Raw genomic sequence first — 24639 nt, 5'->3', positions numbered from 1 at the left:
TCGGGGCTTGCATTCCGGGTTGAATCGCTCTTTTACGCGTCTGTGACGGCCTCACCGCGCTTTATTCACAGGCCCAGCCTTTGTGTTCAACATTCTTGAGTGCAAGGAACGCGACGATCTACTCATCCTCGACATTAACTGCAAAAGCTTCTATGTGAGGGGACTGACAGATTTCGTGGTTTGTGCGATGTAGGTCGTGAACACAACCTTCAATAGAACTCGGCCAATTGATGATGTGGACGAAGCTCTTCCTCTGCAGTGAATCAGTAATGACTTAAGGCGCGCACGTAATACCTGGCCCGATAGCTTACGATGATGCCACTAGAGTAGACGTATCGTCCTTGCAGAACTGGCAACTCGTCTTAACTCACCTCAGACCTGGATCTAGCGTCAGATGGCCAAGCTTTTGCCTCTGGCAAGCAGTTGGTAGAATTAAAGCAGCTCCCAAGCCTTGTGTCAGTCATATGTGTTATTCCCTCCCTATCGTTCAAAGCTCACTGGTTCGACGTGTAGTTGGTCTGGTCCCCGCTGAACAAGGTGTGGTGGAAGTGAGGTGGGGCCACTATTGGGCGCCCAATCGGAGACGAACTGGCAGTGTGATTAAAGGTTTGGCCGTCCCGAAGGATTCAGTTCAGTGCCATTTCAGTGCTAGCGATGCCCTGCGATGCTGTGTGTCCCTTGTCTCGGTAATACTTCTCGAAGTCGAAGGTGAGGCCGAGGCCTGGCTTAGTGCAAGACGCCCGGCCTTGGTAGACAATTGGGAGCTGATGCCTTGGTTGCAACTCGTCTGCTGATGCTGAAGGCGCTGTCGGGTCGACAAGCAAGATGAGCTTATCGCTGGAATGATATACATTCCTCAACTTTTCGCTGATTTTTGCTCAGCCTGCAAACCTCAAAGGAGTTGCAAGACAAGGTGCCGAGCCTCCAGAGATGTTGCGGCGGTATCGCAGCTCGTGAGTGGTGGCAATCCCATTCAACTTGCACAAATCCTGTTGTGGATATGGAAAATACCGGCGGACATTTCGTTTCAGTTGAATGGGAAATTCAGGTATGCATGGCGCTCCTCGGACGACGGGTCGATAGTTGCTGCCCAGTACGGAAAAGGGAGGTGAAAGAGGTGGTGTTACCGGTATGGTATGGCGTGTTCCATGGGCAAAAGTCAGCAGGTCCGGCGCTGCCTGGGACGGGCTGTGGGTGTGCTTGAGGTTGATCCAGGTGCGGGGGGAATCAGCCTCTCGCGTACCCTGACGACGTGGCTGGCGTGCCGAGACAACGACACCTCCTGGAGAAGGCTCAATCAGCAGCCCCCCAAGACCGAATAGGCGGCGGAGGCTCTCGATTCAAGTAGGTCGGAAGGGTCCAGAGGGCCGATGGAATATGTCGGATTGAAGCTAAGAGATAGGCGAAATGTTCGCCATGGACGTTTGACAGGAGCTGCTGGCCTGAGTCTGCGAACCAGGCCCACAAACCATCGTTGGCGGTGACTTTGGAAGGTTGTGTGGTGTTAAGGTCGGCCCAAACTAAACCTCGCTATCTGGAGCTCTTGGTGCGATCCGAAATGGACTCTTGGGCCCGTGTCTTTGGCAGGTGCAATGGCCGATGGAAGGCGTCCAAAAGGATAGCATTGGGGGCTTATCTGGCCGTGGCGAGAGTGCCAACACCGATATTACAACTTGGCGGGTGCTTGGTACCAGTCGTGAAGTGTCGATAGAAGCTGCCAAAAATTGCCAACCTGTTAGCGATGGTTGGCATTTCTCGGCTGGCGAGTGAGATGGCGCATATTTGTGGATTGCGCATCGTTTGTCTCTGGGCGGCCGGGGGAAACGAGAGGGCGAGCGGCGCTGCTTGGGGAAAGCTGTGGGAGTCTCGGGGATGTATCGGTCGTGTACCCGCTCGGAAGACCTGTTCGTTCATTTCAATTTGCGAATACGTAATCGCGTGTGTGATTCTATGCTGCCATCTTCAACGCTGACTGGTCTGAAGGTGATGTTCTTGGTTCGGCCAAGGGCTCGGCAGGCGTCCCAAGTCTGCAACCGCAAATGAGAGGAATTCGTGGAGCAGCGAAGCGTGGGAGAATCGTAGTGGCAGGTCATCGCAGGCTTAGAGTATAGAGCGATTGATGTGGCGATCGCATTTTGCTCCATCAGTTTGATGGTCTTCTTGTGGCGTGCGCGAGCCCAGATACCGAGTATGGAATGCTATGAGTTATTGACGATGAGGTGTTATTGACGGTCACTGGTAGTGTTGTAGGCGGCGGATGGGCGCAGGGACGGCCGGCAGTTGCTTGGCGAGAGACGCGCTTGTCAGACGGGAGTCATGCCGGGAGGGAAGTTGATGACTGCATTTGTCCTAGGCCTAAGTTTGACCCAGTGTTGCAAGGCATGAGAGCGGCACAGTTGATAGAAAACAATTTCTTCGTTTTCGCGAGATATCTTGCTACTCAATTGTTCCAGTGGAAGTCGTGGATGGAAGGTGCGCCTGGGTCCTTTCGCACCTTCCCTCCCCTCCCGTCCCACTCCTTCCAGGCCACCACCCGCTGGTTCCTCCTTCCTCCATGGTCCGCCAGCTGCCTTACCTAAGCACGTACTCAGGTACTTCCGAGGTCCCACACCTGTCCGCCAAGATCGACGCCCCCCGCCGCCCCTAGAAGGCGCGGAACGACCTTCCATGCAGCTGCCCGGGCGGGCTCCGCTGATAATGGCAAGTTACGACGTCGGTACGCAAAGGTACCTCTCATGATGCTCCCTCGAGTCTCCTTCTCATGGCACCAACACACCATGTTCACCCGACATCGTCGTCGTATTCCTCTCCTCTCTTCCACGTCAACCTCCAACGCCCACGCCGCCCACCACCATCCCACAACCGTTCTAGTGTCTTTCTCTCGAGCCCAGCTTGCCAGCACCCAAGACTCTAATCAATGAGCCCGCAATTTGTCAATCATAAGCTTCCCTGGAAGCTCGACTTTCACCTTCTCTTCTCGTCTAGCACCCCGTTTGCTTCACTCCACTTCCCCAACACTTGGCCTTCCTCTAGCCCTTGGCATACACCCATCTTACTCTCTTTGGATTGTCCATCTGTCCTGCGAGGACTGTTACTCGTCTATTAGCGCCCTCGACTTGCGTCTACGTTGCCCTGATCCCGCCCGCATACCCTCGCCGCTGATAGCCATGTCCAGAAGTAGCTTCTCGGCGCGACAAGGCGACGCCGAATGGGATGCGAACATGCTGGATTGCTGATAGGATGGACGACGAGGTTGAGGTGGTATTCCTGATCGGCCGCGTCTTCCTTTTAACACACCGCGTTCCCCTCTCGATCGCAATCAACTTTCTCCTCTCCTTGTGCTTCACCAAAATCTACTACTTTAGGCACGCCTGATCCCTCCCTTGCACTTGGTGCTTTAGGGCTTCTGATCCTATTGTTCGATCTACCTCAGCCTTTTGTTTCTCGAAGGATCGCAGTCATACTAGTATCATTCTTTGCTCGAGGACTGCGCCAAAGAACAAAGAGAATACTTGCCCAGCATGGCGACTGAAAAGGATGTCCATGATGGTGTCTCGACGCCCGAGACTACCCAAGTTCAACCCGAAAGTCGTACTGAGGGCTTTCCGAGGAAGCCTGGGAACGCTATCGGCGAAGGCCATCTCAGCCATGGAGGTGCGAAACGCGACGAAGACTTCTACACCCGCAATGGACTCAACTTCGAGTCCTTCAAGCGCCGAGACTATGGACATGGCATCGTTGAGCTTGACCGTACCATGAAGACTCGCCACTTGCACATGATCGCTATTGGTATGGAAGCCATATGTCGCTCCTATGCATCAATTTGCTAACCTAGTCGTCCGCCCAGGTGGTTCCATTGGTGCTGGTTTCTTCGTCGGGTCCGGAGGTGCTCTGGCTACCGGTGTTTGTCCTGCCCAACCCGCATACACTCGAATACCGCACTGACCAAACATAGGGTCCCGGCTCCATTCTTCTCGATTTCTCGATCATTGGCATCATGATGTTCAATGTTGTCTACGCTCTTGGTGAACTCGCTGTTATGTACCCTGTGTCCGGTGGCTTCTACGTATACTCGACTCGGTTCATCGACCCTTCTTGGGGCTTCGCTATGGGATGGAACTACGTCTTCCAGGTAGGCCACTTTATCTTTTGGGCTATACAAGCCTCGGCTGGTGGCGTATCTAACTTATAACTACAGTGGGCTATCGTTTTACCGCTTGAGTTGACGGTTTGCGGTTTGACAATCAACTACTGGGAAGGGGCCAGAGATATCAGTCTCGCTGTTTGGATCACGATCTTCTGGGCTGCAATCACCTTCATCAACATTTTCGGAACGCTGGGATATGCCGAGGAAGAATTCTGGTCTTCACTTCTTAAACTCTCGGCCATCGGTAAGCTCACACTCTTGGTGACCTTGGAAACACACTCACACCTTCTGCAGTAATCTTCATGATTGTGGCTCTAGTGCTCGTGTGTGGCGGTGGCCCTGCCGGTGGTCGCTACGATGAGTACTGGGGTGCGCGATACTGGCACGACCCTGGCGCATTCAAGAACGGCTTCAAAGGATTCTGCGCCGTATTCGTTACTGCTGCATTCTCTTTTGCTGGTACCGAGCTCGTTGGCTTGGCCGCTGCCGAATCCAGCAACCCCTTGAAGTCCTTGCCCGGTGCCATTAAGCAGGTCTTCTGGCGTATCACTCTATTTTACATCCTCGGCCTTTTCTTCGTTGGCCTCCTCATCAGCTCCAACGATGAGAACATTCTTGGTGCCGACAACCCTTATGCTGAAGGTACATCGCCGTTTGTGTTGGCTGCCAAGTACGCTGGTCTGAATGGATACGATCACTTCATGAATTCTATCATCCTGGTTTCAGTCCTCTCACTGGGAGTTTCGTGCGTCTATGGCGGCTCCCGTACTCTGACGGCTCTTGCGCAACAGGGTTATGCCCCCAAGATCTTCACCTACGTCGACAAGTCAGGCCGTCCCCTGCCATCGGTTGCTGTCCACCTTGTCTGTGGCGCCCTTGCCTACATCAACTTGGACGCTAGTGGTGAGACGGTCTTCAACTGGCTTCTTGCCATGTCGGCACTCGCTGCTCTATTCACTTGGGGATCCATTTGCCTGGCTCACATTAGATTCCGCAAGGCTTGGGCCTACCACGGACATACCGTCGATGAGATTCCTTTCAAGGCAGCCTTTGGCGTTGCCGGATCCTGGGTCGGCTTGATTCTTTGCATCCTTGTACTCATTGCACAGGTAAGCTTTATCCTTTTCACACATCGCAGGCCGCTTCTTTGTAGTAATTCTGTCTGACCTCGAACCCAGCTCTTTGTTGCCATCGCACCCGCAGGTCAGGGCAACAAGCTCAACGATGCCGCTGGATTCTTTGAGGCCATGGTTACTGTCCCTGTAATCATTGTCTTCTGGATCATCGGCTTCGCCTGGAAGCGCACTGGCTGGCTCCGCACTCACCAGATGGACGTTGATACTGGACGCCGCGAGCTTGACTGGGAGGAAATGAACCGCTACAAGGCTGAGGTTGCTTCTTGGCCTACGTGGAAGCGCATGTACAACAGATTCTTCTAGACCTCTGTGAGCGCCACATCCAAAGACACGCCTGTGTTTTATTTGTTCTGCAGGGAAAGCAACATCTCGCGGCTCAAGATACGAGGAGCAATCTAGGCGAAGTTTGATTTCAGTATTCTGTACTTAGATACCACACGCAGCTTACCGCCTTTCTCAACCTGACTTTTCATCATCGTAAAGCTCAAAGGTTCCTGTCTCATTCGTAAAATCTTACTTGCCCCTTATCCATTGCTTTTACCTCTGGAACTTGGGTACGATCCATCACCTAAAGTGTCATGGGCTGGGAAGCACGAACAAAAGTACTCTGTTGCTAGCTGTAACAGATGTAGCTGCGGACTGCTCGTGATCTTGCTGTTGCGAACGATGCTTCCAACAGCGTGCCCGATCAAGACTTCAAGCAATTTGATGAGCACTAGATCCCGACAAGGATTCGAGATAGTCAACCCAATCTGACTGTCAGAGGCGTCCAAGACTGCTGATTCTTGACGATACATCTCGTATAGGAGCCAGCTTGGAAGGTGTGCATGTGGTCAATTGGAAATGAGTATCTAGTATCAGTTAGTGTTGCATGTAGCCTTGGCTTAAATGCGAGAGAAGCAGTCTAGAACGTTTCGAAGACCCGCCATTCCGGATCCAAGGTAGCTACGAGCGCCCTGCAGACGATGCGGCGAATGGTGAGCTGGGCGATCTCGGCGCCATGCCTGGGCGTCTTGTCAATGCTTAGGATATGAGAGACCACCTGAGACTCTCAGAGAGCGCGAGGGAATTAAAGCTGAAAAGGGATTTTCAATTTGGAGGAGGCAATCGCAAATGAGTTGATGATTGGAATCTTCGACTAAAGCTCTCCCATTCCTTGCAGATCTCAGTGCTACGCGTTCTATATAATGTACTTACGGACAGTCACCAAAGCGGAAAGTTGAACATACAGCCAACAATTGACCTTATGCTCAATACCAACGACACGGTAAAGGAAATGGAACAAATAAGCTGTCAAACAACATCTGGCATGGTCGAGCCAATATTCCCTTTACTCTTGTGAGAGACCGAAACCACGGAAAACCACATCCTTGCACCGTCTCAAGAAATCCAGGACATCAGCCTCAGTATGCCAAGCATCATTGAACGCAGCGCTAAGACACAGCTCGCCCCTGAACGTACCCAAAAACAGACCCAGCCCGTTGCCGAGCTCCTCGCCAGTCACCCACGGATCGTACGCGTCGATGGCGCCCGTCTTGGGGGCGATGATGCCGTCGACGCGGCCCATGCTGGAGATTGACACGGAAGGATGTTCCTTGGGCGGCGGCACGGGGAGAGGGGTGGAGGAGAGGGGGACAGTGGGGTTCCCTGCGGCCCAGATTGTGGAGGCGAGGGCGTAGTGTTCTTTATCGTCTTTGACGCTGTGGTAGAAGTCTTTCATTATTTGGACGACGGGGAGGAACTCGTCTTTGTTCGAGGATGGGTTGGCGTCCATGTCGACGACGAGACTTTGTCCCGGGACGGAATGATACAGCGCAGCGGGGTGTTGAGAGGAGTTGTATGGTGGCTGGCAGCTGCTGCGCTCGTTGCGGAGGATGTAATTCACGTACCGCACGCGTTTCGCCTCGGGACCGCGGGCAGATGATGGCTGAATGTCGCGGACCACGAGGGCGATGGCGGCGTGGAAGGCGTGCGTTACGGTCGCGCCGGCGGATTTGCAGGCTGCTGTGAGGCGGGCTGTTTGGTCTGCTGTGAGGGTGATTGCGACGCGTTGGTGCCTGCCTGGGAGGAGGTTGCCGCGGCGGTAGGGCATGTCGATGAGGTGGGTGCCGGGTGGGGGGTTCATTGCTTCGGATTTCTGAGCGGCCATTGTGGCTAGGCGTGCGGTTTGAGCGGAGGTGAGGGTTGGGGGGACGTTGGCGGCGATGCGGTAGGGTGGGCTTAGGTTTGCGGCCTCGGAGCCGGTGAAGGTTAGGGGGCTGGGGGTGTCTGGAGAGGAGAATGCGTTGGAAGCGTGGTTGATGAGGTTGTTGAGGAGGGTGAGGGTGCCGATGCCGTCTATGATGTCGTGGGGGGAGCGGAGGACGAGGTCGCGGCGGATGAGGTTGGCGGTGGTGGATGGCGGGGTGAGGATGAAGAGGGTTGGGATCTTTGGAGCCGGTGGTTGCGAGTTGGCCCATTCTACGCCGGTTTGACCGGTGGAGATGGGGACGAGAGTCTTGTTGACCCAGGACTGCTGGTCGGCTTCGTCTTTGAGTTGCTGGTACGTCTTTGTCCATTTGCCCGTGGTGAGGTCCCGAGTGACTTGGGAGGCGATGGTGGGATGGTCTTGACGTAAGGCCAGCCAGGCACTCTTGAGGGCTTCGTCGACACGTTTAGCAGCATCGGAAGAGTTGCTGATACCGGTGGTGTCAAAGGTCAGGGAGATGTGGCCGGTGATGGCGAAGAACATGAGGCCGCTGCCCTCGTAGAGGACGGGCATGGAGGCGTAGAACTCCTCGACCTCGTCGATGCTGCGTTGCCATGTTCCAGGAGAAGTCTGAGTCCAGACGAGTTCGGGGTAGGGTGTAGCCATGGTTAATAGAAGAAAGCCTCAAGATGTTGTTGTCCACGATGAAAGATGCAAAGGTGATGAGCGATGGCAGCGGGGTAATCAGATCGTTAACCTAGTAAAGTCAGCTTCCTAAACATCGTAGCTTTTATACATGAACGTACTCATGCCAGCTAGATTTAAAGCCGCGATGTCGGGATCGCAGCCGGTGGCCAAACCCATCGGACTATCGCGAGAGTGTATTAGACTTTCGACCAGACGTGGGTCGTCTTCGGGTTGAGAAGTCACACAGCTCCTCGTTGCTGGCTGTGGTGCCCGATCGGGACATGGCCCCCGCAGACCCCTGATCCACTGAACCGCGCTACTGGTCCACAACGCCCCGGAGTTTAGCCACAGCGGAAAGCTTGACCCGCCCCCGCAAAGGGCGGCCATGAGTGGCTACAATTCTCCAGAGTTCACCCGGCGACAACTTCATCCTTCCTCGAGACTGGCCATCTTTCCTGGAGATCCTTTCTCTGGCCTTCAAGGAAGCAGTCCTGCAGCAAATATCCTATGAAAATGCGAGGAGTCAGACCTGGAGGCTTTGAACGCGAGGTGGCCGAGAACCTGCTTGGCATCTCGATGGTCGTGAAAATGGGCTGGGCAGGTAGGATTGATCACAATGTCAATCATTGACAGTCTTGTGGCGTTTACTGCTTTGACGAGCACCCACCTAAATCATGACGCGTACAACAGACAGGGAAGAAGAAGTTTGGTACGCGTTCCGCATCTCGACTTCGGTCAAAGAACCTTCAAAGGTCTGCTGTGGCTCTCGTGTCGTCGCGGAAAGACGTTCGCCTCTAGATCTGGAATGTGATGACTATGAATTATAATTAATATTGCTCCACTGATGAAATACACCGAAACGATTGAGGTACGCTGGTGACCTATCCAAACTTTGGCGAAAATGAAAACCTTTACGAATGGTGAGATACAAACCTACAATGCAGAAGACATTGGATTGTTCACATGCCTTCAGTTCAGAAGCACACGCTTACCTAAATCCTAGTTATTGGTGGTCATCTGTCCTTTGCGTTCTGACTGATGAGACTGAACAACAAATCATCGGGAAATACGTGATCAATCAAAAGCCCATAAAAGAAAAATGAAAAAAAAGAAGGCGCCTGTGGGATTCGAACCCACAGGCTACAGCCCGGTAAATCTGACCTCAGGATTGGGTTATTAATATCTTTGTCTTCTGGGCAGGTTCCCCTTTCTTGCTGTTGTTGAGAATTTCCGAGGTGAATTGGATTATAGACCACCCCCCCTCACACTGGTGTGGCTATCAACACGTGACCGGCCATCGCCATCAATATTCACCAGACCGGCCGCCTTACTTTCCAGAAATGATTCACTGCTCGAGGTCTACGATTCACCTTGTTTACCTCCATTCCGAAGAAAACCTCAACTCCTTAATTTTCCATCCACCCCGCTTCTCCCACCCACTCCATCTCTTACATCCGCCCCGTCTCTTCTATCGACCCCTTCTCCTGTATCCGTCTCTCCCTCATCTTCGATCATCCAACATCCTACCTTTCCTATTGGATAAGAACAACTCAACGATACAACAATGTCGTCCACTCAAGCGGAGTTCACTCTCCCATTGCGACCTAGAGACACTGGGACGAACATACTGTAGGTACCCATTGCTACTTGCGACCCAAAGTTATGATCTGACCTTGCGGAAAATAGCTCGGATGCCCAGGATGGGGAAGCAGATCTCGTAGATGACCAAGAGGACGATCCGACGAAGCATCACGTCAACTTTTCTAGCCATCCAAACGTCAGTGGCCTCCCGGGATTTGACTTCGCCGTTGGAGATGGTATGCCAATTCTCAACCGTCGTTACTCGGGTCTCTTCCGTCTGATTGCGCTTCCCCGAGACGAATTCAGCAAGCCGCACTCTGCAGAAGGGATCAAAGCCATCGCTAGTCGTCTTAATGCTGTGTTCCAGGCGGCGATTCGCACATAAGTCAAACCCCCCACTTCCCGGCACCCCCCTGTTTCTGGCACCCACAAAAACGCGAAAATCCACCACAACGCAATGCCCACCCCCAACCTCCTTTTATCACAACATTTTCAATTCGAGTCCAAATGGGCTCATTTTTTGCACATACCTTCTTCTATATCTAATGCCTCAATATACCGAAGATCAGCTTCGTCAGGCTCTCGAGGACATCTCAAACGGCAAGTCAAAGAGAGCCTCATTGGAGTATGGGATACCACGATCAACCCTCCAACTACGTCTCCAAGGTGGTCAGACTAGGAAAGTGGCTTTTGCTGACTGGCAGAGGCTGTCTCCTGACCAGGAGAGTGGCTGGCACAATGGGTTCGCATTCAGGCTTCGCTGGGCCTCGCACCAACGCACCAACAGGTGAAGGAATTCGCAGAGCGAGTTCTGGCTGCTGCTGGGGATACCAAACCATTAGGAAAGGCTGGATCTATGCCTTCGTGAGAAGGAACCCTATCATTAAGGTTCAGAGAAGTCGTTCCATCGATTCTAGACGCGTTAATGGGGCATCTACTGAGGTCATTAGGAACTGGTTTAAGTTCCTTGCTATCCCTGAGATCAAGGACATCAAACCAGCCAACAGATATAATATGGATGAGACTGCATCCTCGAGGGTCAGGGAGCTAATGGGTTAGTGCTGGGCATGGCTGAGACGACGTCTGTTCGCAAGAAACAACCTGGGTCGAGGGCATGGGTCTCTATCATTGAGTGTATCTCAGCCTTGGGTAGGGCACTTCGTCCTCTTATCATTTTCAAGGGAAGACGGTCCAACAACAGTGGTTTCCATTACATCTGGTTCCATACGATGGGTGGGAGTTTACAGCAACAGATAATGGCTGGACTACAGACTTAACTGCCATTGAATGGTTAGAGAAGGTGTTTATCCCACAGACTATGCCCGAGGCTGAGGCGAGGCTCGACTGTTGATTGTGGATGGGCATGGGAGTCATACGACGACAGACTTCATGTGGAATTGCTATATTAACAATATCCATTTACTGTTCTTACCACCACACTCCTCTCATGTCCTCCAGCCACTTGACCAGTCTGTCTTCAGCCCTGTTAAGTCAGCCTATCGGAAGGAGCTCGGTTACTTGTCTCAATGGAACGACTCTACCATTATAGGTAAAAGGAACTTCCTGGACTGTTACCAGAAGGCTCGACTTGCTGGTCTATCAGTCTCGAACATCAGAAGTGGTTGGAAGTGGACTGGTCTACACCCTGTAGCGATGGTTAAGCCCCTGATGAACCCTATGGTATTACCTGAGCCTTCTGCTAAGCCCACCACCCAAACCAACCAGTCGGGGCAAAAGCGATGCCATAATGGTCAACAAACTACCCCTGTTGAGCCATGGGATTCTGCTTCCTCTGCAGTGGTCTGGTCGACACCCAGGAAGCTGGCAGAGCTCAGCGGTCAACTGCACTTATACACAACTCGACAATGATACCAGCACTCAACGGCTGCTGTTCAGGAAGGTGAAAAAGGCTTCACAGAGCAGGCCTGGCAACTGGCAGCTGCCCAGCAGCAGCTGGCTCACCTGAGGCTCAAGTTACCAACGCTGCAGTTAGGAAGAGGAAGACTGTTCAGATCGATCCCAACACGAAGTTTGCGAACATCAGGGATATCCATCGGGCTCAAATCGAAGCGGGTGAAAAGGAGGTTATTACGGCTGAATCCAGCGACTCTGAATGCCCTAGTGAGGCTGGCAGTTGTATTGTAGTGGGTGTGGTTGAGGATCAATAGTTAATAGTAATGAGGAGGTTGGGTTGTGATCCCATCGTTTTTGTGGGTGCCAGAAACAGGGGGGTGCCAGGAAGTGGGGGGTTTGACTTACGAGATGAATGTCGGAGTTCCGACTATCAGAAACCTCTGGCTCTATACCTTCCAGGAGCTTCGCCCCTCTGACAAGTCCTGGGACTTTGACGTTTCTCACAAGAAGATCCCCGTCATCATGCGCAAAATCACGGTGGCTCGCCGCAGATTCCTGGACAGCGATGCCGACAAAACCTCGATCCCTGCCGAGTTCTTTGACTTTCTTCACACGATCGACCATTTCATCTTCAAGATCGAATCCACTTTTCAGACTAATGGTACGTCTGACGAAAGAATAAGCGAGAGTCGGATGGCAGTGGCTAACAGTTCAGATAGTCAGCAAGCAGTTGAAGAAGAAGCGCTCCCGCGACGAATCCGATGATGAGCCTGAAGAGATCCAGAACACCACGAAGAAGGCTCGGATCGCAGACGCTTACGAAGAGATTGAGAAGATGACCCAGGAGGAGCAGATTCGCTACTGGAAAGAGAAGGCGCTGGGTCTGAAGGGCAAGCTTGAGGCACAGGATGAGGTGGTCAAGGGACTACACAAGCTCCTTCACGAGATGAATGACCGCAAGAATCGGAGCAGCTTGGAGTTCAACTATTGTGTTACCCGCCTCTGGGATGATGCTCTTCCTAAGATCAACGAGAAGCAAAGACAACAGAGTCAGACGGAGTGGGCTTCATCTCAGCTCCAGGAGTATTTGCGAGCCACCGGATCGAGCCGCATTGCTGATGCTATGCTTGGTATCGCCGACTTTACCGATGACCACATGTGAGAGTACGAGAATGAGACTTGGGTAGATCAGCAGGTAGAGACCATAATGCAGTACGAGATCACATGAGCAAGGAAATCATCTTGTGATACTCAAGACTGATTGTCAGCATCCAAGCACTCCCTACCTACCCAAGGATGACGAAGACTGAATCTCGTTCTGAGTAATTGAAGCACTTGAGGCAAGATTACAGACGATTTGCATTATATAATCAATGCGAACTCAACAAAAATAAAGTAGGTAAAAAAGAAAAAAGGTTCCACCATAGAGGATCGAACAAAAAACCAAGCGAACAGTTGACTGTGACTCGAGGACTTTCAAGTTAATCTATGACCCCCCTATCATACCCCTCGGCCACATTCCCCATTCGCTGATGATATTTCAGGTGAAAAGAATACTTATGAGGGTAAGGTGCTACCGAGGAACCGTATTTTTCCCAACAGCCTAGTCTGCCTATCCCAGTATAAGCTCCCGGCTTCGACCTTCTCAAGGCCACAACATGCAGCATTTATGTGTCCAGGCTGTAATTCAAGTTCGAGCTTTTCAACATTGAGATCGAGGTTTAGCGAATTGATTAGTCCTCGTTGATATGGGGGACTTATTCACAGCCACACCCGTGCCTTGATGCAATTCACAGATATATTGTAGGCATTTGACGGGCTGCTCCTGAGCAGGACTCTGGCATGCGAATAAATTCACCTGCTCGATAAAACGTGTTTTTACTTACGTGAGCCGTGCCTGAATCGAAAAAGTCGATGGCATCCAGGCGTCAACTTCACCTTCACCTTCCGACAGACATACCACGTGACCATCAAGTCCCTATGGGGTTCCGAATACACTCATCACTAAGACTTGTATTCTAAGTAGCTTTGCCTGAACCGGGCCGAAATATTTCTTGTGAAATTTCTTTTCTTCAGCAAATTCTCTCATCTTAGCTGTCCCGGTTCCCAAACTCCGAGCTAAATTCGCCTTCCATCTCGACCACGCCAAACAACCATCAACAATCAAGCAATAAGATGGCCCCCTTCCAGATGGTGCTTGCTTTGCGCCCTGCGCCTAAGTTTATTGCGTCAGTAAAATTCCTTGCTATCCGCAAACTTCCTCTTCATTCTACCACCATATATTCTTTGCCCTAGCTAATCCTTTGTAGTGAGGAAGTGCGACAAAGCCCCCTGAGCCCTGTTGAGTCAGAGAACGAGGAAGAGGAGAAAGATGAAGTTCCCGCTGTCTCTGCCGACACCACCAAGTCCGAGCCCGAGGCCCCCAGCGAGACAGGTTTGATGGATCTCTCCTCCTTGAGCTGGCGCCTCCCCATGCCGAACCTTTCTGCGCATCCCAACATCAAGAGCCTGCCTGGACTCGACTTCAACGTCACCTTCGGCGCTCCTTTCCTCCCAAAGCGATACTCCGGAATCTTGGGAAACGTCCTGCTTCCCTATGGCGAGAAAGTGCGGTCCCATGACCATAATGGAATGATGAATGTCGCGAATCGGATCGAGACAATCATGGATGTTGCCGTCAAAATCTTCCAGGAGAATCATGAGATGTATACGATGCAAGAAATCTCCGAGAAGACGTTTGCCAAGCTCCGAGAGCGATGGCAGCAAGACATCACATGGAACTTCCTTTCCTCCTCTCAGAAGACTAGCACCATCGTCCAGAAGCTCGTCGCTGCACGCAAGCTTCATCTCGAGAACAATGACGGCATCACCACGGCCCGCGAGGAGTTCTTCCCGTTTCTAAAGGCGATGGATGACTTCCTCGAGAAGGTGTACCACGTTCGAGAGTCTAGAGAACAGGTTGCCAAGGCACAGCGTACGTTTCCAGCGGCCTAAATGAAGTTAAACCTGAGAGCTAATGGATATCGGTCTCACAGAAGACTCGGAGGCCCGCAGCCGGAAGCGCTCCCTCCTAGAAGAGGGGTCAGATGTTATGATGACGTCGTACAAAAGGGCGCGCTTGGACAAGGAGGATAATGAGTCTGGCAAGTCGAAGGCACTTGAAGAGAAGGTGGATGTTCTGAAGACCCAGAACGAGGAATTGGAGATGAAGGTCAAGGAGTTGGAGAAGAAGTTGCACGAGTCCACCATGAAATGAGTAGAGAGTAGACTGTACTATTGAGAAGCATGATTTGTGGGATTCGAGACATTTTCATTCTGCCGTCTTGGACATCATCGATGTCGCTGTCATTTAGTGACATTCCTGACAAACGATGTGGTAAGAACACGCATCGCCGGCTGGGAGCGTTACTGGTATCTTGCCCGGAAGCTGGAAAAAAAAAAGATGAAAAGAAGAAAAAGAAAAAAGACGGTCATCAATAGGGAATCGAACCAAAAACTAAGAGATGCTGGTTAAGCGTGGCTCGAGGACTTTCAAGTTAATCTATGACCCCCCTATCATACCCCTCGACCACTTTCCCCAGATCGCTTAGTGACAGGAACGGATGAGAAGTGTCCTAAGTAGCCTGCCTCCCTGACTGAATCGATTCAAAAAATAAAGAAAAAGGTCACCTGTAGAGATTCGAACCAAAAACAAGAGAAGCTGGTTGAGCGTGGCTCGAGGACTTTCAAGTTAATCTATGACCCCCCTATCATACCCCTCGGCCATTTTCCCCAGATCTCTTGTTGACGAAAGTGAGGCACAAAGAACCTAAGTACCCCCCCCCCCCCTCTCAGGTGATCCAATTTTGTTTGCACCAGAGCAATTGCCCGCTTCAATCACCCGACTGTCGCTTGATTCCATCGTGACCTTACCTCGTGATAATCGCCATGCCTCCGATGACACACCCAGTGCGTTTTTCAAGAGTGCCCAATCTCCTACCGAACTAGCCTTCCTACTGCCCATGACCAGAACTTCGGCCTTGCGATAATGCCTTATGCCAATCTCCATCTGACCCGAGGCACATAATTCCCCAATATGACATAAGCATCAGCAAAGCATGGGCTACTATTGCGAGTTTTATTTGGTTCTGTTGTCTCGCTCAAATAGTTGGTATAAGTAGACATTGATATGCAAAGGCTTCTAATATAGTAGTAATCTAACAAAAGTCTGACCCATTCTAGGTTGCCGACCGACTACTTCAGTATGCGAATGTAACATCGTCTACTACAGAGTGGAGATTGAGACACCCAACAAAAGAGAAAACGAAAGAGATCAACACTCCAACGAGTCCAGATCAAGCTCCTCCTTCCTCCTCCGAATGAACAGCGTCGCAGAAGGATCCGGCAACAGGACCATACCGTGTGGCATCGTCTGCGGCTTGAACCCGTCAGGGAACTTCCAGTCGTACTTGAGCAGCAGATGCGCCAGCGCAATCTTGACCTCGTTGGCGGCGAAGAAGCGGCCGGGGCACGCGTGCTGGCCGTGGCCGAAGCCGGGGTGCTTGGCGCTGGTGCTGACGAGGTGCGCGTTCTTCTCCTCGTCGGTGCCGCGCATGTTGAGGAAGCGGTAGCCATCGTAGGTGGCCGGGTTCTCGTAGTAGTCTGCGTCCCACATGTGGGTGTTTGTGGCGATGATCTTTTGGCCCTTGCGGAGGACGAAGCCGTTGGAGAGGGTTACGTCCTTCTTGACGAGGCGGCGCCAGGTTGCTGGTGGAAGGGCAGGCTGTTAGAAATGATTCTGTATAGTCCGTGTTGGATGGGATAGGGAAAAGAGGGTGAACTTACAGAGCAATACGGGCTTCATGCGCTGCGACTCCTTGATGACACTATCCATGAGCTTGAGGTTATACAGCGCCGTCTTCTTCAATCCTTCCGCGCTGAGCACGCGGACAAGCTCATCGCGCAAAGGCTGGACCAGCTCAGGATGCTCCGCCAAATCAATCATAGTCTGCGTGAGCAAATCGGTGGTGGTATGGATCGCGACGAGGGAGAGAGAAATCTGCTGCGTGGCCGGGTCAGGCTTGCGCGAGGACTCCTTCTCGAACCACTCCATGGCGTCGTCAAAGACGGCACCCGTCTTGCCAGCGGCCAGGGCCTCGGCCTTGCGCTGTTCGCGGCGCTCGACGTGCGGCTGGAGGGTCTTGCGGCACTCGGCGAGGAGGGCGCGGACGCGCCAGCACGAGGGGAGGAACCAGTGGACGATGGGGCGGGACCAGCGGGGCCACTGGCCGACTTCGTAGCCTACGCCGAAGGCGGCGGCGGTGTACTCTGACGAGACGCGGACCCATTCTTCGTCGCGGCAGAGGTCCTCGCCGGCGAAGACGCGGGAGGAGAGGCGGGAGACGATGCGCATGATGTCTTGCTGGGGCTTTATCTTGTGCCATTCTGTATCACGGGGAGGAGATGTTATTGGGAGCTCGGAGCGAAGGTCTCTGGTTGGGAAGTTTGGAGAGGAGACTCACCGGTCGAGTCAGTGAGGACGTGGCGGAGGACGAGTGTCGACTCTTCGGAAAGGGGCTTTGTGAGTTTGGCTGTTTGGGTACATGGTTAGTGGAGTTCTTTCAGCTTTGAATAGAGAAGCTTTGAATAGAGAGTTTTGAACTTACTCAAAGCCTTTGTCAAGTACTTTGTGACGACTCTCGGAAGGGCTTCATCTCCATCAAAGGTCTCGAACCCGGGAATGTAGCCGTGGGAGTCCTTCCACCAAGTCAGCACTCCCACCCATCACCAGAGAAAGAAAGGAAAGGAAAGAAAAGAGACGAAATGCTTTTGCCTCACATCTTTAGCAGGCTCCTCGAAAGCCAAGTAGGGATTACTGCGAAGCTCGTGGATAAAGTCGGGAGGCAAGACCATGACGCTGCCCCATTCCGTCATTAGCTTGTACGGGTTGTCTCCAAACTTTGCTCTGCCCTTGAGCATGAGCTCCTTGCTCGTTCCGAAGAACTCGAGGATGCGGCGCGAGTTGGAGAACTCAAACGGCTTGAGCGGGTTGATTTCGGGCAGCTTGGCGCCATGGTCACCGAGGGCGTATGCTAGAATGAAGAAGAGGACAACGGTGGCGACATAGGCGATGGGTTTCTCTGTTGGCGAGGGGATGGTGTATGGGGCCCCGCCCAGTTCGAAGGAGAAATTGGATGACATGTGTGCGCCAAGAGCAAAGTGTTTGTCTTATGGATTTTGGCTTTTGTGTTTGAAGGAGGCACGGTTGCGTTTGTTGATCTGATGTATTGTTTTTGTCGGTGCTGTTGATGAGGATGTCGTCTGAATCGATCATTCGAAGACGGACGAACCATTATCGGTATATATCCCATCTTTCTGCAGTGATCGTCGTCGTCACGGCGGATCTTGGCGAGTCCGCCATTGTGCGAGATGTACGACGGACGCGAGTGCGAAGTGGATGGATGTTTTGGTTGAGTCTCTAAAGGGACCCATCATGAGAACCGAACCCCGTCAACATACATACTGCATACTGATTGTAGACTGCTGGATACATGTTTCTCCTGTGTAATAATACGCCGTGACGTCGCAGAGCTAAGCTTTCGCGCCACAGAGCGGGTACGCTAGGGCGTCCCGTTGTTCCGCCCGCCACCCGAAAGGTACTCGGAGGATTAAGCAGCATAGCTGCAAATCACACCAAACTCTGAAAGATTGCCATGTACTCCGCAACTTACTTGACGGGGGAGTTGGTACTGTATCCGCGCTTCCCACGCATTCGGCCTCGCGTTCGTCAAGTGGACTTTCCGGGAGTCCTAGTCCAGTGACCATGCCCGGTGGTGGTCGGGCCTTGGCCGCTGTGCAGGCGTGGAGTTTCAATCGGCAGTCGTATTCGTATCTCGGGGTGGTTGAAGCGGTGGCCGCAACTGTCCGATTGTGGGGTATTAGTGTCGATCTGCCGCCGGTTCATGCTTTGACTTGCGATTTACGACGGTTTATGGTTGTATTGACCAATCAGCGGGCTCTGATTTATAGACGTTCGATGCAGGGCTCGTGTGAATCTGTGGATTTTCTGCCTTGGCTTGGGAGGTTGTCTTGGCTCGTCGAGTCGATAATAGCAATCGAACCTGCTTGTCATGAGTCGCGACTGTGAAGACGCTAGAATCAAGATTGTCGTTATGAGATACTTGCGGTCTTTTACACGCACGGTTGATGCCGCTCAGCCATATGACTACGGATGGTTACACGTCATTATCGTGTTTTCGGATAGGATAGTTCAAGGGAAGCTGCCAAATGGATCACCACCTCATGTGTGTTCGCTTCTGGAAATTGATGCTGGGAAATCGGGGCCCGACTTTCAGCAGCCAAGGCAAACCAATTCCGCCCCTAATGGTCGGAATTGGCCAGAAAGGCCGAAAGAGTAACATCGTCCATGACTGAAGATACGAAAATCGCTCAACACGGTTCTCTTAATACGGAAAATTTTCCGCAGTAAAAGTACGGTAAAAATGTTCTAACCAGGCACATGCGAAACTTTTAACGTAACTTGCGTCATATAGAAGATGACTGAATGAGGCAGCTCTCCTCGGATTCCAGAAGGACGCCGTTGGCGGATCGGCCCGTGATACACGTCCCTCGAAAGCATCCTTCCGGCACTTGAGCGGACGAAGCTCGATTATGACAAAACTGAATCGGAGTTCGTAATGCAATCGTGGAGTTTGGCTAGGGGGCACATGGCACCTTGGCACTTGCATCAGCCACCATCCTGACTTCGATGCCGCCCGGGCAGTAAGGCCACCCGAAACGATGAGGAATTTGGTCTCTGCCATCTGGTGTTATGGAGCATTTGCAGATTTGCGAATACGTCGAGATTCGGGATCGGAGGCGGCATAGGCACTCGGGGTCTAAAAGAGCGGCGTTTGGCCTTGGGCAACGCTACGCTAGTCATGTAAATCGAGGGCTTTGTCAAGACATCGAATGACACGAAGGACCCGGGCTGCCCCCTTTCATTGCTCGAGTAACCATGCATACGTAGTTCCAGCAATACATTTTTGGGTATCCGGGTTTCTCGACCGATATGGTATTGGAAGAACAAAAACGGTAAACCGAAGATTCTGAATTTGGAGCCGGCTTAACGATGGCCCCGTCTTTGAGGTCTAGCTATCTCACACGGCAAGGTGACATCTTGAGGACACGCTCGCTCGACCAATGCTTCTGCTCTTATCACCTGTTCATAAGTTGGGGAGTTCCCAAGCACGGCTCCGTGAAAGCGCCAGTCTTGTACAGTCACGTTTAAGTTGGGTAAAAGAGTACTTCCGACACGGGGGCCCTCCGTACAGAGTCTTTTTCAATGCCTCCTTATGAGATAGGGACTACAAGATACAGTTACAGAAAGCCGACCCGATGAGCAGGCATAAAGTGGTGTTCGCACACCTGTCGAGTGGGTTACGTGCCCAACCTTGGCTATTTGCAAGAGGTGTTTTGGAACTGTGTCTTGATGACAACGAGGTGACCTACCTACAGCAAAGAGGTCTAGTCTATCTCATGACAGCATCGACTCGAGTTAGCTGTTCAAAGCAGGTAGCAAAAACCGAGATGATGGCCAAACGCGTCAGTGCGTGGGTTGTTCTCAGGAAACCGCGCAAGAGAACTGGAAAGAGGCTTCTATCCAAAAATGGTAGCACCACTTGACCGCCGAGCCAAGGCTACTAGCTTGATCGATTGCTTGAAAGGATCTCATCTACCTACATGGCTGACAGCTTTGTGAATGATGCGTCCCGGCTGATAGATCATCGTAGTGAATGTCTCGAGGTGACGATATGACGTAAGGTCAAATGTCTACGGATTTGCGCCACAACATGTTGAATTTGATGGTATAAAGCAATTGGTCCTTCCGAACTTAACATCGCGACAAACTGTGCTCGGAAGAAGAAGCTGAGATCTGCTTGATTTCTAAGCCGAATTTCACAACAATGATGCTGTAGTGGGTGGCGGATGGCACAATTGACTGGGATCTATCCTCTGCGCAGCTATGACAAAAAGAGAATCTAAGCTAGTACATGGTGTGGAAATCGTGCTCACGAATCTCGGCTCAAGCTGGTAAAGTTCGGACCGAGCTTATCAACTAAACAGTGATTCAGTGAAGCGATTGATGAGTCAAACTAGTTTGATGCACGATGCTCGGTGGCTTGGGAACAGTCATATGCGTACCTATAAGATTGATGCTTTGCTAGGATCCTGGGTCAGTGTTTGTCAGAAGCAGAACTACCTAGGTACTGCCCGGGCAGTACAGCGTTATCTGTACATGACGGGATGGGAGTCTAAATGCCAAAATTCAACGCTACCGCTTCCTAAGTCCCCTCCCTAAACCCGGAGACCTTTATCCTTTTAACCTTTCAAGACTTTACAAGTTTACCAGCAGCTTTAGGTGATCATCTAATTTTAAAAACGCGTCAAACAGTCACTTGACGCGCCTCCCACAACGCTACCTTATCCTGCATCGTAAGCCTTGCATACCCCCAGTCGATGGTGTTGGGGTGGCCGCGCCCTTCTTTTGAGCGCTGGACCAATGCCGCGCAAGCGACGAAGTGGGGGCCGTCAGCACTGAGAATCCCGCGTCACACGAGCCAAGCCGATGCCTAGTGAGATCGGAGGAACTTTCCAGGCACCCAACAAGCTTTCTGACAGCCATCTGACATCCAGGGTATGAATTACGCCATGCTCGGCGAACGATTTGCTGTGAACCTCTGGTGTGTGCTTACAAGTGATCCACGCAGGGAGGGTTTCGTGGCGCCGGGTGGTGCTTTGGTGAGGTGTAAGTGAGCGGTCTATGAAACGTCAGCAGAGGGACTTCAGGAATTGTGCCAAGTGAGAGTCGTGTATTTGCCCTCCAAGATGGGTAAGATGACGCGCAAGTAAAGGTCATGCCATGACGGACAGCCGAGCCGAATGAACGGAGTGGACGTCGGAAATTACATTTCACGGCAATGCACTTCATCTGCGGGTGTGTGCGTGTGAGTCTTGATTGCCTGATCAAGTGCATTTTCCTCGCAATGCGCAGTCCTTTTTTCACGGGTACCACCAAAAAAAAAAAAAAAAAGATGACGGCACTGGCTAGCGCAGTCGTATCTGCTTCCCCGATTAGGCAACGGTGAAGGAGTCACTGTAAATGTGGGCCGCACCTTACCTTTTTCCTTTTTGCTCAAGGTGAAGTGGAACCCAGTCAAGCCGGGCCCGCGTACCTGGTCCGGTACCCACACTGCCGCGAGTCCGGGGAAACATTTTCCTCCTGCTTTTGATTTCCAATGACTACGAATGCACCTTGACCTGCAATGTTATTCTTTTGGGACAATCCAACATATAAGGACCTCGGTTTGCCACCAGAATGGCCGAAAAAAGCAGGCAGCAATCCCAACCTTATCCGCGTCAACGCATCATGTCTGTCAACGCCGCTCTACCTCCGTCCCAGCGGGGCCAAAAAACAGCTGGAGCCCGGCCAGATTTGATGGATGACCTCAGCAAACGGCTCGAGAGCAACCCGTACGATGCGACAAGTAACCCCAAGGGCATCATTGATCTTGGGTCCGCTGTTAATGAGATTATGCTGGAGGACTTGGCCTGCTGGACAAAGCGGAATGTCAAGAAGAGCCAACTCAAGGAGTGTAAGTGATTCCAGCCCAACCTTGATTATCACGTCTAGCCATCTTGCTGATGCCATCTCCAGCTCTTGGCTACGGCGACAGCCAGAATTCTCAAGACCTCCCAAAAGCAGCAGCAGCTTTCATGAACGAACACTTCAAGGTCCGCCTCCCACTAACAGCCGATAACATCCTCGCCGCAAATGGCGTGACGTCACTCCTTGACGCTCTCACGTACAACATCACCGACGCAGGCGACGCCGTGCTCCTCGCGACGCCCTCGTACGGCATGTTTGCCCACGACGTCTGGACTCGCAACGGCGTCCGCGTGGTAGAGGTACCCTGCGACGACATCCCCGAGGAGCGCTTCTGGGGCGAGCCGCCGCGTGAGGACGGGCCCGTGCCGGTACCCGAGCTAGTCGTCCGTCTAGAGAATGCGATCCAGGTCGAGCTGAGCCAGAAGCGGAAAGTTGGGGGTGTGTTGTTGGCGAATCCTGATAACCCGATGGGTCGGTGTTATGCTGCGCATGTGCTGCTGCAGATCTCGCAGCTGTGCGCGAGGCATAAGATCCATTTGATTGTGGATGAGGTGTACGCCATGAGTGCCGGGGATCGGTTCTCGAGTATACTGAGTCTGGGGCTGGATGTCAACTTTAGGAATGTTCATGTGTTGTGGGGGTTGAGTAAGGTGAGTTGCCATCCCTGCACGGGGCCGTTCTGCCGGGAGTGTGGGGACCCTTGTCCATCGCCTTCGGCTTCGGCTTCGGAGGAGGAATCACGAACACATCCGACTGACTCTTTTCCCTCCCCTGTAGGATTTCGGCCTCGGTGGGCTCAGGATCGGCTTCCTGGCGACGTACAACAAGGAGATTTACGATTCCATGCGGGCGTCGAGGTGAGTCACCCAGCTTTTTCGGCTTACTGACACACGGTGTACTCCGTACGCCCTACCAAGCACATCAAGCTAACGATTTCGTATCAACAATTAGCACATTCGGGTGGGTCTCTGCACTCAGCGCATCAACAGCCGCGAAACTCCTATCGGACGCAAAGTACCTCCGCAACCAGTACCTCCCCCAGTTCCGTCGTCGCCTGACCAAGAGGCGCGCCTTTGTCGAGGAGGAGCTGGAAAAGTACGACATCCCGCACGTCAAAGCCGAGGCGGGCTTCTTTGTGTTTGTCAACTTGTCCGAGTGGGTGGATCTCCTGCTCGAGAAGCACGGCAAGCAGGGGGATTTGAAGTTTGTGGAGTACTTGATGAAGTACCGCGTCTATCTCGAACCCGGACAGGTGAGTTTGGTGGTGTCTGTCGTGTGCCAGAGATGCTCCGGTGGTGGGAGCGGACCCAATGATGCACAGTTTGCTGATGATAGGTGATGCGCGGCAGGCATTCTTCTCCAACCGGTCGGGATGGTTCCGACTCAATTTTGGCGGGGAAAAGGAGACGTTCAAGCTCGGTCTGCAGAGGCTGTTCCAGTGTCTGAGGTTGCTTGACGGCAAGGACCACTTTGACCCGACGATTGGCCTTCCTGGGATCTATCATCCTCCGCCAAAAGGCAGTCATATCGTCGCGGTATGAGAGGAAGTACGGTAGTAGTATTGAGCATGTTTTGGGTACAAGAAAAGTCGCCGGAGGAAGGACGTCGGGGAAAAGCTGAGGATACCCTTCCCGAGAGTCCGATCGCTTCGGAAACGGCACGGTGAGATTAGCCGGAGCTTGATATGTCGCATGTCGCGGCGAGTCAACGCTACAGTTGCATGAGACTTCTGTCAGCTGATGTGCGCTACACATATCTTTAAGGTTGTGCGCTGCTCTTTCTTATTTTGGGAAAAATAAATTGATTGGTGGGAAGCGAGGTCTTCGGATCGACGGCGTTGACCGAAGTGTCGGGTTTGTCTGGGGGAGTTTTTGTGGATCGTCTGAGGTTTTTGTCCCATATTTCCCTCGCGTTCGTCTTGTTTTATGTCGATCTCGGACTTGAGGCCGGTTGCGTGATCGACGTCTGAACCGTCTTCTTTGGTATTCTGGGTCAGGTTTCAGGATTGTATTGCACGGAAGGAGCCAGCGACGTAAGGTAGACAATCAATGACTTGTATATTGGACGACAGTACTTCTCAGGAGAACGCAATTCAAAGTGACATAGTCTAATTGGTTCCAGTGTGTCTTAGACTACGAAAGGTTCGCTCAGTCTCGTAATTGATTGACCAGGGACCTCTTGCTGACATGTTCTCTTTGGACTGAGTTGTAAACAAAGAAGTTGGCCCATCGAGAATGTGGATAGCAGGATTTAGAGTTTGCCCTGCTTTCAGATGACTCCCTGTAGTTGATTGCCTCGAGTCAATACTCCCAGTTTCAGTCAATGACGGCGAGTCAGGAGTCATCACCACCATATCGGTCTGTAAGTCGACACACGATGGCAGAAAGATCCATAAATA

The 24639-nt window shown here is 52.2% G+C and overlaps 5 protein-coding genes across 5 annotated transcripts; 3 read left to right on the top strand and 2 right to left on the bottom strand.

Moving 5' to 3' along the window:
* Nucleotides 1-2786: 2786 nt before the first annotated feature.
* HER10_EVM0013452 (amino acid permease) lies at nt 2787-5806 on the top strand. The gene is made up of 6 exons (XM_035482808.1): nt 2787-3789; nt 3848-3903; nt 3956-4132; nt 4199-4391; nt 4442-5256; nt 5326-5806. The coding sequence occupies exons 1-6, from the start codon at nt 3522-3524 to the stop codon at nt 5584-5586; spliced, it is 1770 nt and encodes a 589-aa protein (XP_035334541.1). The 5' UTR covers nt 2787-3521; the 3' UTR covers nt 5587-5806.
* An 807-nt stretch (nt 5807-6613) lies between these two features.
* Nucleotides 6614-8215, bottom strand: HER10_EVM0006479 (uncharacterized protein; the record flags this gene model as incomplete). Its single annotated transcript, XM_035476062.1, has 1 exon — nt 6614-8215. Exon 1 carries the CDS (start codon nt 8135-8137, stop codon nt 6614-6616), a length of 1524 nt encoding a protein of 507 aa, XP_035334055.1. The 5' UTR covers nt 8138-8215.
* A 3900-nt stretch (nt 8216-12115) lies between these two features.
* HER10_EVM0007739 (uncharacterized protein) lies at nt 12116-14849 on the top strand (the record flags this gene model as incomplete). Its single annotated transcript, XM_035477284.1, has 4 exons — nt 12116-12254; nt 12313-12751; nt 13903-14567; nt 14629-14849. 4 exons carry the CDS (start codon nt 12116-12118, stop codon nt 14847-14849), a joined length of 1464 nt encoding a protein of 487 aa, XP_035334138.1.
* Nucleotides 14850-15905: 1056 nt separating this feature from the next.
* Nucleotides 15906-17773, bottom strand: HER10_EVM0002730 (cytochrome P450; the record flags this gene model as incomplete). The annotated part of the gene is made up of 6 exons (XM_035472431.1): nt 15906-16339; nt 16418-16631; nt 16701-17017; nt 17095-17163; nt 17239-17329; nt 17411-17773. The coding sequence occupies 6 exons, from the start codon at nt 17771-17773 to the stop codon at nt 15906-15908; spliced, it is 1488 nt and encodes a 495-aa protein (XP_035333809.1).
* A 4179-nt stretch (nt 17774-21952) lies between these two features.
* On the top strand, nt 21953-24190 carry HER10_EVM0009551 (aminotransferase class I and II). Its single transcript, XM_035479036.1, has 5 exons — nt 21953-22227; nt 22290-22891; nt 23019-23098; nt 23193-23493; nt 23591-24190. The coding sequence occupies exons 1-5, from the start codon at nt 22002-22004 to the stop codon at nt 23780-23782; spliced, it is 1401 nt and encodes a 466-aa protein (XP_035334270.1). The 5' UTR covers nt 21953-22001; the 3' UTR covers nt 23783-24190.
* The last annotated feature ends 449 nt before the right edge of the window (nt 24191-24639 follow it).

Source organism: Colletotrichum scovillei (genome assembly GCF_011075155.1).
Source record: "Colletotrichum scovillei strain TJNH1 chromosome Unknown Contig00005, whole genome shotgun sequence".
Taxonomy (NCBI): Eukaryota; Fungi; Ascomycota; class Sordariomycetes; order Glomerellales; family Glomerellaceae; genus Colletotrichum; species Colletotrichum scovillei.
The sequence above is the reverse complement of the archived record's forward strand: the minus strand, read 5'-3'. Positions and strand labels throughout refer to the sequence as shown.

Coding starts and splice junctions, on each gene's coding strand:
- HER10_EVM0009551 (XM_035479036.1), top strand. CDS start 22,002: ATGTCTGTCAACGCCGCTCTACCTCCGTCCCAGCGGGGCCAAAAAACA. Junction 22,892..23,018: donor TGTTGTGGGGGTTGAGTAAG/GTGAGTTGCCAT, acceptor CCTCCCCTGTAG/GATTTCGGCCTCGGTGGGCT. Junction 23,494..23,590: donor TCTATCTCGAACCCGGACAG/GTGAGTTTGGTG, acceptor GATGCGCGGCAG/GCATTCTTCTCCAACCGGTC.
- HER10_EVM0013452 (XM_035482808.1), top strand. CDS start 3,522: ATGGCGACTGAAAAGGATGTCCATGATGGTGTCTCGACGCCCGAGACT. Junction 3,790..3,847: donor CTTGCACATGATCGCTATTG/GTATGGAAGCCA, acceptor TCGTCCGCCCAG/GTGGTTCCATTGGTGCTGGT. Junction 5,257..5,325: donor TCCTTGTACTCATTGCACAG/GTAAGCTTTATC, acceptor CCTCGAACCCAG/CTCTTTGTTGCCATCGCACC.